This window comes from Microtus ochrogaster (assembly GCF_000317375.1).
Source record: "Microtus ochrogaster isolate Prairie Vole_2 chromosome 14 unlocalized genomic scaffold, MicOch1.0 chr14_random_1, whole genome shotgun sequence".
Lineage (NCBI taxonomy): Eukaryota > Metazoa > Chordata > Mammalia > Rodentia > Cricetidae > Microtus > Microtus ochrogaster.
In genome coordinates this window covers 7,850,669-7,862,203 of record NW_004949096.1, presented here as the reverse complement: position 1 = coordinate 7,862,203, position 11,535 = coordinate 7,850,669, and the positions used below count along the sequence as shown (strand labels likewise).

Genomic DNA, 11,535 nt, shown 5'->3' with positions numbered 1-11,535 from the left:
TGAGGGACAATCTGGTTCAACAGATGGAAGAAAAGAAGAATATCTCCCCTCTGTTCTGCTTCCTAGGTCTTCTAGTCTCTTTTGAGACAAGGTCTCAACTATGTAGCTAGCACTGGCTAGCCTTGTGAACTCATGGGAATCCTCCTGCCTCGGTCTCCCAAGATTACAGGTATGAATGCTGAGCTTATCAACTATTTTTCTATTTTGTGTGTCACACCAAAGTAAACTAGACTCTTTTTATTTCCTCACTTTTGATTTTGCAATACAAAGGTGTTTACAAAGTTTTATCAAACAACACTTTGTATATAAAACAACACAAACTTACAATGTGCAGTGAGAAAGAACACAATTTATTTCCATTCATTCCAAGTTGTCAGAAGAGCTCACTGTTGAATTTAGATCAACGACAGCTTTTCGTGGAAAGAAGTCCCCCAGCCCCTCTGTGAGATGGAGTCTTACTGTGCAGCCCACCTAGCCCAGAATTCGGAGCTGTCCTCCTTTCTCAGTCTCTCAAATGCTTGAGATGACAGGTACAAACCCAGTGGCTCCCCTAACTTTTATGAGGTAGGGTCTCTGAACAAACACTCTTCTGTTCATTTCCTCTTTCTTCATGTTTATTCTTCAGAAGAAGTTCACAGTGTCATAGAAGTGAAAAATAAGACTGGGAAGATATATATATATATATCGCTAACACATCAGCTTTATATACACAAAAGTTTAATAATGTTGTCACAACCCCTAGTAAAATGTAATCCTTATTTACTAATCCAGAATAAACTAACTGTACATATTAAATTGTTCAAGTATATCAAGAGCACTCACTGCTTATAAAAAAAGAGAGGTCCCAATACGGACAGACATCTCTTTGAAGCCCACTTATAAGTTCGACACGATTAAGTTAGAATTTTATATTTTTTAAATTTTACAATATCATATATTCACTATTAGTGATTCGCATCAGTTCATCCCTTCTGTACAGCACCAGAGGTTAAAGATGGATCTGACTAAGCAAACGCTCTTTATTATCACAGGTTATCATCACACATTTCTACAATGAACAGACAGGGAAATGAAGACAGCTCAGGCCAAAGGTTCCGCCTTATATAAATAAGTATCTCATCTACTTCATACTTACAACCAATTGCATATCTGGTTAACAACTACTCAGGAAACGTCTGGTCTTTGAAGCCTATGCAAGTCTCATGGGATTCTCTAGGTTTGCTTTGAAACTTTCAAGAAACCTGGTAGCCAGTTCGTCATCAACCACTCGACTGTCACTTGACATTGTGACAGTTATAAGCTGGTGCTGCCGTAGCTGTGGGTTCCCCTCTTCATCCTCAGTGAGCTTCAGTACAGGTCGGAATCTCCCAACTGCCAAAATACAGGCCTGAGGAGGGTTGATCACTGCAGAAAACTCATCGATGCCAAACATCCCCAAGTTGGAAATACTAGGGAGGAGAAAAAAACTGCTGAAGTTAGCATGGCCCAAAATACATATGTGTACTTTATTAAAAACCTGTGGTTTGCTACTGAGTCTCATACCATGCCACTTAAAGAGAAAGAATATGTCTCTGAGTAGACACACGAATACCATAATTACCGAAGAGCCAGCACTCACTGGAGGTCCTAATCACTGACACACTCAGAGGAGAGATGGAAGGTGTGATGAGCTACAGAGGAACCCAGCTGCTAGGTTCACAGACACCCTGGTGATAGCAGCACACAAACAGGACTAGTAAGGGAATTTCTGCTGCCAGGTAAAAGGTCAGTATTATTATACTATATGTAAGTTACTATCATTGAACTAAGAAATCTTAAGATAGTATCATTTAGCATAATGTCACAAGAGAGATAGTGGTTAGGTAGTAGATTTAATGAAGATTTATGACCTCTATGAGAAAGATATAAAACAAATGAAAGAAACCGAAGTATGTAGAAACACTCAATACTGTTTGAACCACCAAACTTAATGCAGAATTCCAATCAAAACCTCAGCTAAATATGCTGTGTGCCTGTCTGAAAAATGACAAAGAATCCCTAAAATTGTTGGAATATGAAAAGGAGTCAGAAAAGATGATCATGAGTGTAGAGTGCCGAGCTGGAGCCAGGCAAACAATGGAGACCCGACATAGAAGCTGGACAGGACAGCCACGGCACCTTCCCAGTGCTGGGGAGAAAGCCTTCAGGGACAACCCTGGGCTCATCTCATGGTTATGGGACAGAAGGATCCTTGACTCCTACTTCACACCGCATGGAACTCTAATTCCAGATGGACCGTGACTGATCTGGTGTCATGTGAAAAGAGAAGGGCAATGCCTCCCAACGACAGCCTGAAGAGCCTCTGTTCGTTAAACCATCCCCAGGAGAGGCAGAAGCAAGGACGGGATGTGAAGCCATTGGACATGCATCCTACAGAGGCTGTGCATCTACACATGCTCAGTCCTACAAATTGGTTTTCAAAAGCAGACACAAGACTTTCTAATGACTTCATCTGATAAACCACCAGGCAACCAAATAGCTGATGCTATTCAACACTATTCATTGGGATGTTCTTGACCACAAAAAGACCCCCCAGGAATAGTAAAATTTAAAGCCTACCATCAAAATGCTGCCAAGAACACAGAGCACAAGGACTCCGTGCAATGAAGTGCAAATCTGTACAAACATTTTGGAAAACTCTTTGACAGAATCTATCAACGCTTTTAATCTAGGAATTCTACTTTTAGGACCACACAATAAAAACATGCACCGTAAGACAAGGGTAAGCATGTGCCCAGCGCCATACTTGTAAGTGCACTTTTGGAGAAAGAACTTGAATACCTATGGAATAAGACCGACATGAATACACTAACACAGATTAGCATATACTACAGCAGTGGACAAATGTCTGCTTCACAGAAATCACAGGGAACTCTCATGGACACAACACCAAAAGGCTAGACAATAAAGATCACTGTATTTATAGAAAGTATTATTTATATATCTTTCATTCACATAAAGATAAAGCAGCAAATGAAACTATGATCATTTTCACAATGACATTACCTTTAAAAGAGAGATGATCGGTGGTACAGTCCTTTTAACATTTGACTAACAGGTTTTCTGACTTTTGTCAGGCCCCCCTCCCACCAAAAAAGAAACAAAGAGAGATGACAGTAAGAAGGATAAAAAGCAACATTTGAAATGTGCTCTGTATATTTTTGGGGTGGTGTCATATTTCTTCTTCACATTACAAAATAAACAGGCTACACTCAGTATATTTTATGTTAGTGACATTTAAAAGTAGAGTTGATAATAGAAGGCTATTATAGGTTCATTATATAGATAATGACAATAACAAATCAAAAAAAGGAAATGGGTAAGGTTTATAAATCTACCTTGCTTGTAAAGTAACTAAAAAATAAAAGCTTGCTGGGTGGTGGTGGCGCAACCCTTTAATCCCAGCACTTGGGAGGCAGAGGTAGGTGGATCTCTGTGAGTTTGAGGCTAGCCAGGAAAGCAAGGATAGTTACACTGAGAAACACTGTCTCAAAAAAAAAAAAAAAAAAAAAAAAAAGTTTAAGAACTGAGTGCCATTTCATGTTGCTAACAGAAAGAGTGTTTCTCTCACACCCAAGAGGCCCCTCTAGCTGTGGGGAAAGCCTAACTACTCTAAGAGATCCTTTCCCATGTCCTGCTATTTACATTAAAGTACATGTACTGAGCCCACATTTTTAAAATGTCTTAAACACACAAAAAAATGGTTGACAAGGATTGATAAGTCTTATTCTATTGCTTGATGCTACTGATAATTCAGAGTTTAAACCTTACCTAAAGGATCCTCCTTGGTACTCCTCAGGTAACAATTTCCCATCTCTTGCTTTCTTCGACAGAACCTGGGGAAAGAGCAGAGTACAACAATGAAATCACGTTCTAGTTAATTGCATAACTGGAAATATTTGTACAAGGTATACTCTCACAACTCAGGGTAAGTGTTAGATGTTTAAACATATCTAACACATTTACAGGAAGCTTGAGAACAGACAATCTGAGAAGGTAAAGCTCAACAGAGTTCCTTGAAAGCTTCCGAGCTCTCAGTTTGCCATGTACCCATGTTGTGCAATGGTTCCGTGCCTTCTATACACAACACTTTATACGCTGCTTATAGCTTTTTCCTTGTACCACAGAAATATTAAAGTAGACATTCTTGCCAATCCAGTAGGTTTGAAACAGTGAGACAAAGGGAAATGGACAAGCCATGGACACCACACAAGGCCTGTGAAGGGAGCACGAGAACTATATAAACAGGAGAAGGAGCCAGCCAAGTGAGGCGCCAGGAGGAGCTGGGCACTGCCAGCATGCCAACCTGCCCAAGACCCAGGCCCTCAAAAAGATGGCTCCCACCTGCAGGCAGAGAGCACCTGTCTCCTCACAGCTCCTCACTAGCTGCTAAAGCCCGACCCTCACAGTCTCTGGTGAAGACAGGAAACTCAGGCCTCTCTGTTCTTACCTTTCTGTCTCAGGCTCTCAACCCTGAGCACAAGACTTGTCTACCAGTCAGAATACGAGCGCTGGAGGACAATCCTTTCAGTCCATGGAACCGTCCAGTCACTCTCAAGTGTAGGGCATAGCTGCTGACTCTTCAGGTATGTCCATCTGCTCATTTCTTTAACATGGAATATGGTTTTTGTTTGTATTTTAAGAACATATTACTGATTTAGAGGAACAATGGCCTCACCACTACCACCAAACAGCTTAGTGGGAAGTGGAAAGCTTGGCTGTTGGTAGCACAGGCTCTCCTCTAGGGCCCAGCTGATGGGATTGAACAGGAAATCCATCACTTAACAGCACAGGGGCTGACACAAATTATTTAAGTGTTTTCCTTATCAGTTTATCCATCTCATGAAATTATTATTTTACCTCCGGTAGATGTCTTTAAAGAGAACCGGGGAGAATATATATGAAAGGCTTACAACAAAAGCTGACACACGGGGGTAGCACGGTGATACACAACTTTAGTCCCAGCACTCGACAGGAAGGCAGAAGTGAGGCCGAGGCCAGTCTGGTCTACAGAGGGAGTTCTAAGATAGCCAGGGCTATATGAAGACAGCCCTTTCAAAGGGGGGGGGGGCAAAGCTGACACACAAATGCCAGCTGTTGTTATTCCAGTCATTGTTGTCACTGTTAATCATAAAAACACTTAGAATTCTATAACAAGATTGTAAAGCATTCATTTAAGAGATAGCCATACTGGTCTATATTAAAATCACTCTTAAGTTTTTTTCTGCTCAAACACAAAAGCATTATACTTTGGAACAAGACACAGTATAAAATCTTCACATATAAATGGCAACAAAATAGCTACTGGAACTTGGCTGGCCTTTCCTTGAGGGGAAGGCGGGAAGGCATCAGAATCCAGGAGGCAGGCACAGGTGGGAATGCGCATTTATCACCAGCAGAGCTGCAGCCCAGTCGCCATGACTGCTCAGATTAAGCTCAGCACCTAACTTAGTGCCTGGTTCCCATCAGATCACGAGTGGCAGGCTGACCTGGGCTGTAGCAGCTGTACCTTCTGCTAGTGCTCAGAACTTCCTCATCTCCTACGCTAAGGTTCTTTCAAATGCAAGGAGCAGAGAATGCTAGCATAGCTGTTTTAATGATGTGGTATTACAGTAGTAAAACTTGTCAAATTGCTCAGAACCAATGAAATCTTTAATAGTTAAAATTTAATGCATATAAAGATGGGAAAATCCCAGCTCTATAGATCGTAACTTCCACCTAGCATTTTAGAAATGTTATTTCAACACTTAGTCTCCTTTCACCTTCACAACACTCAAGCGCATGCTTCTCAATAGTCCTGAAATCCTTGATCAATAATGCTCCTGAACAGCATTCCCCGACCTTACAGCTTCACTGTTACCCTGTGGCCAAACCATGGGCTGAGAATATTAAATGAAAAACTCTAGATATGAAGAGTAATTTTGAAATTCCATGCTGTTCTGAATAGTGTGCTGAAACCATGGAGCTACACGCTACACAGAGCATGCACTGCCCCTCTGGTCCAGCGCTCTCCTGCTGTGTCCTGCTGTGTACACTACTCACCCATAGACACTGAGCTCACCAGATCAAGTCCTGGCATCACCACAGTGCTCACATTCACCTAATTCATACTGTACTTAAAAATGTTTCCAACGGGCAAGATTAATGGTGCTGGCATATGACACCATTATAACTGCTCTACTTTAGCGCTATTGTTAACATGAATTAAGCGTTGCACAAGTCTGTATGTACAGGGAAAAGTACATATGGGTTGTTTTGGGGCTTTTACTAGGGAACCTTGGAATGTATCCCTTGTAGGTCAGAAGAAACAACTTACCATATATCCCAGAAAAGCAGTCTATTAGCTTTGACTTTTAAACTGACCTAACTAGTACAACCTTCTAAATGAAAAAAAAAAAAGGTTGCACTTCAACCCATACCGATAGATGTTGCAAACCTTTTCAAGGAAGAACGAAGAACTAAAAATGTTAGATCCATTAAACTCACCTTTAATTATGTATAATTCAAAAATTCTAAGTAAGATTAATTTTTATAGCATCATGCTTAAAAACAGACCAACATGCAATGTTTACCTTGGGCAATAGAACTGGGAGCTTCCCAAGAAAGTTTTACCTCTGCTTTTTAGCTACTATGTAACTTGTTCTACCCATCAGCATAAAATCCATCCTTGCTACAGGAACAATCAATCAAATGAGTATCAAAGTTTCAGCATGAACACTTCAAGACCTGTGCTGTGATACTTCTGCCAAGAAATGCCCTTGGGGATTACTGTGGCTGTCAAAGTTGACTTGCATGCATGACTACTTTGTAATGTGCTATGCTTTAGTGACAAAAATGCCTTCATTTTGGAACTTCAAAAACTGCTTTTCAAGAGATCCAAGAAAGCTAAAGTACTTTACCTCGGTTTCAGTGGTCTTAATCTAGAACTTTAAAATCTACCTGAAACAGCATCACTGTGCTGGCTAGTCTATGTCAACTTGATACACAAACTAGTTATCTCAAAGAAGGGAACCTCAACAGAGAAGAATGTCTCCATAGACCTGGTTGTAAGGCATCTTCTTAATTAGTAGTTGATGGGAGAGGGCCCACTGTTGGCGGTGCCATCCCTAGGCCGGTGGTACCAGGTTCTATGAGAAAGTCAGTGGGGACCAAGTCAGTAAGCAACATTTCTCCATGGCTTCTACATCAGCTCCTGTTTCCAGAATCTTTCCCTGAAAAAAGTTCCTGTCCCAGCTTCCTACAGTGATGAACAGTGCTGTGGAAGTGTAAGCCAAATAAACTCTTTCCTCTCCTATTTGCTTTTTGGTTATGGTGTTTCATTGCAGCAATTAAAAACCCTAAATAAGACAATCTTTAAAACTGAATTTTGGACTTTGAAAAATTAAAGATTTGCCCAGAACATAAATAAAGCTGACTTCTAATTTATCTATACTTTAGTTTTAGAATTTTTGAATATTAAATTTCCTTAAAATAGGTAATGCCTTGAGAAAAGCTGAAAACCTAAATATGTAAGAGAGACACTTGAAATCACCACTCCTCCCCACAAAAACCACAGTGTAAACCTGATCACGTCAAGAAGCTCAGAGGAGGGGTTGAGAGATGGCTCCATGGTTAAGAATGGGAGCTGCTCTTGTAGAGAATGGGGACTCGTTGCCAAGCACCCACAGAGGACTGATTTTCACTGCCAAGTACCCACATTCTCAACTGCCTACAACTCCAGCTCCGGGGCACCTGGACACCTTCCTCTGGCCTGAGGGCACACACCTGTGCTCACATATGGACATACCCTCCCCTAACATACATACATATTAAAAAAAAAAGTTTCTCAGCAGGTGCTAAGATGAAAACAGCCCATCGTCTGAGAGCGGTCTACGGGACACATACCTTTACAGAGTCAGCGATCTCCTGTACACCCTTAGCAGCTGCATCTTTGATGATCGGTGTAATTAAACCTTTATCAGTTGCCACAGCCACTGAAATGTCGACAGAGGGCAGCTGCTTTGGGCCTTCTCCATCCCAGCTGACATTAACCCCAGGCATTTGCTGCAAGTAGAAGAACAACATGCCCTGAAGGAAGCAGCTTGGGATTAGAGCAGTCAGAGAAACACGGTTTACGTTATAGTGCGTGTGAATACAGCTGGACAGAGATACAGAAAACTTTGGTTTGGGAGAAAATGGCGTGGCTCACCACTGATTACTACTCATCTTTGAGAAGAACAAACACTTTTCGGCAGTATGATTGAGACAATTCTGATGGTACACATGTTTGAACTACATGACCAATATGAACAGAAAACAGTAGTGATATTCAACTACTTTCCTTTGTCACGAAAGCTCGTCTTGCAGGCACAACTCTGTAGTACATATAAACAAGCTTTCAGTCATGAGTCCTCTATTTAAACTCAGGTCCCCGAGCACCACAAACAGGAGACAGACATCACAGACGCACAGGTACAGAGTTAACAGAAAGATAACTACCTGAAGGATAAAACGAATATGCAAAATGACTAAATGCTGGAAGGTATGTAGTGATGTTGCTAAATATCACAGGACGAAAACGGTACTGAATACAAAAATCAAAAGCCAGCTTCTCTTCTCAGAGATTCTCTGCTTTTACAGAGTAAGGCCCAAGCGTCCAGGCATGCTATTTACCCCAGGAAGAGGGCCGGCCTCCGCCCTGCCTGTCTCACTGCGCTTGCGCCACTCTGCTGGGATTGACTTTCTCACTCTGCGCAGATTCTCATTTCACCCCTTTACACTGTAATTAGTCCATCATTCTTAGAACCTCTCTGTATTATCCATTCACAACAATGCCACAACATTCAAATAGGAAGAAAAAGTCCTAACCCCTCAAAAGATCCCAAATTCTTAGATAATACAAAATACAAAAAACAAGGGGTCAGAAATGGCTCAGGCTGAGCTCACACTACTCTTCTAGAGGGTCAGTGTCCACACCAGGAGCTTGACAGTCACCTGAACAGCTTGAAGGGTTCTAAAGTTCGTTTCTGTACTCCATGGGCACAGACACACATGTGTACAAGCCCATATACAGAAACACACACACAAGCATGCATGCACACCAGTAAAACCTTCAACATGGAAGGCTACCTTGAAATTACATTTAATTAATAACTACATAATGAAGGCCCATGGGACATGGTCTAAATTAGATCCAAAACAATTGTCATAACTTTAATCCTTTTTACAAATTGTTACAATTATTCCCACATTCAAGTTTTCTAACACAGACCGAAGAGAAGACACACACAGTAAAAACAATGGGAGCACAGGTCAGCAACAACACAAGGGCATTTAGAGCATCTCAGACAACAGCACTGAACACCACAGCAGTCAGAGGCTCCAAGCTAACGCGTTCGGGAATCTGCACATTCTTGGAAAATGCATGCTTCAAAAATGAAGAAGACAGAAAATCAGGCAAGCAATAACTATGAAGGTAAATGAAAAAGCACCAAATCTCATTAAAATCAACTAGATTCGGTGATTTTTATTGGTGAATTCTATAAAACTCTAAAAATAAGTCTTTTTAATTACCTGAAATGAGTATAGGTAAAGATAACAAACAAACAAACAAAAAGCCCGGAATCCATGTCATAAAGTCCAGACAGGCTGGAGAGTGGCATGACAGCGTAGAGACAGAGCACCGTGGCATGGACGAGACCCTGGGTAACCCAGTGTCCAGACCAAAACAGAACTCTGTAAAGCCACAGCTGCAGAGACCATGGGCTTTCGTCCATGCTGTCACTCACCGTCACTGCGCAAACTTCTCTCCCCTTAGTACAACAGGGGACAAATTGGTGATTACCGAATAAATGTGCTTTATTCTGCTATAATTTGGGAGTCCTTTTGATTTTCAGTGTCTTTACCAGTAAAGCAAACAAAATTAAATAACAGGATATTTTTAGCAACAAAATTATACATATTTTAAGCCAAGAGCCATTTAGAAGCCACAGTTATTTTGCTCTGGCCACTTACTTTAAGAGTCACAGCTGCTGCTCTGATGATAAAGTCATTCACTGAGACTCTGATGTCATCTGAAAGAAAAATAAGCATATTCAAACCTCTAATTATTACACTGACCCTTAAGATTTCAAACTTGTAGCTTATGGACAGGTCTTGCACACAGCGATGAAAAAAAAAACACCAGATCTGCACTTGTCTCATAAAACAGGTTTTGCTGCTTCAGCAAAATGTGGATCACACAACGTCCTACACACAGTGGAAGTCGTGGAAGCAAAAGCTCACGTCCAGGGTGGAGGCACAGCTTTGGGTAACCTGCGCTTGCGATGTCAGGGTTGCATTCCATTTTCAGTATTCTTCCCCATGGAGAGGTTCACCTCCAAGTCCACCTTGATTACCATTTTGTGAAGTTATTCAGAAATCATGCATGAGAACTTGAATAAAAATGCTGCAATTACAATCAAATAAAAGGCCCAACTAGCACGCCACTAAAGGGTAATCTCTGCACTTGTGTGAGTTTCTTCTAATTTTAAGTGTCTTTATTCTATGCACATTTTATAATATATTGATAGTATTAGAAGAGCAGTGTAGTAAATACACTAAAGAGATGATTGAATTCATAAAGGTGCTTAAAAGTTTCCTTTTTTACTAAGAGTATACAATGGGAAGGATTTAAGACAAGCACCTTTAAGCATTAAATGGGGCTTAAATGGGAATTGCTTTTTAACTCAGTGCCATAGGATACAGCAACAGCCAAAGCTGAAGTGATGCTGGCACGGGTCCTGGTGCAAGGGTCCGGGGGCAAATGCTGGGGATCTCTGTGAATTTATGGTTAATCCATGTGGCTAAATTTCCTTGCAGTACACATAATAATTAAGAATGAAGCTGGGTTTCCCACTTTCCCATGTTAATGATCATAACTCAATATTTGACTTTTCTCTTGCTACTGCCAATGAATATGATGTCACCTGAGAGGGAAAAGCACACCCCTTTCTTTTAAGAATTTGTAGAAAAACTTCTTGGTCAAGATCTAGTCAATAACACATGGCAAAAACCATGCATTCTGTTCCTGTGGTGTCACGGAATTCCATGTGAGCAACAGCTCACTACAAAAGTGTGCAGGAGATTTGAAACAGAGTTGAGAAAAACTGCACCAACCCTTCTACTTGAAACCATAATGGAAAGAATCTGCTGCACGACAGTCTTCTAGGCCACATCCAAAACTATGTGAACATTCTGTTCTGTTTGTTTAAAATCTCCTCCATGAGTATAAATCTAAGTGCATTTCCAGCATTGGGAGACATTAGAAGGATAACCACAGGCTAAAATTTGCTCTGTACAAATTCAAATATATGATAGTCATATTAGGAACTCATTCTGCCGACCTCACCAGGCCCCCACAGGCACAGAGTGACAACCCACAAGCTCCACAGCCCTCACCTGGAATTCTGACCTCCGCCCACACAACATCCCTTTCTTCCCCTTGAACACTCGCACTTGCTGGTTTCCTCGACTGCC

The 11,535-nt window shown here is 41.2% G+C and overlaps 1 protein-coding gene across 1 annotated transcript in view; it reads right to left on the bottom strand.

Moving 5' to 3' along the window:
• Nucleotides 1-331: 331 nt before the first annotated feature.
• Nucleotides 332-11,535, bottom strand: part of Pdhx (pyruvate dehydrogenase complex component X) — a 66,814-nt gene continuing 55,610 nt past the window's right edge. The window contains exons 8-11 of the mRNA XM_005364085.2: nt 10,033-10,091; nt 7,924-8,082; nt 3,811-3,875; nt 332-1,448 (exon numbers count right to left, since the gene is read on the bottom strand). Coding sequence (XP_005364142.1) covers nt 1,190-1,448; nt 3,811-3,875; nt 7,924-8,082; nt 10,033-10,091 — 542 coding nt within the window. The 3' untranslated portion in view covers nt 332-1,189. The remainder of the gene's footprint in view (nt 1,449-3,810; nt 3,876-7,923; nt 8,083-10,032; nt 10,092-11,535) is intronic.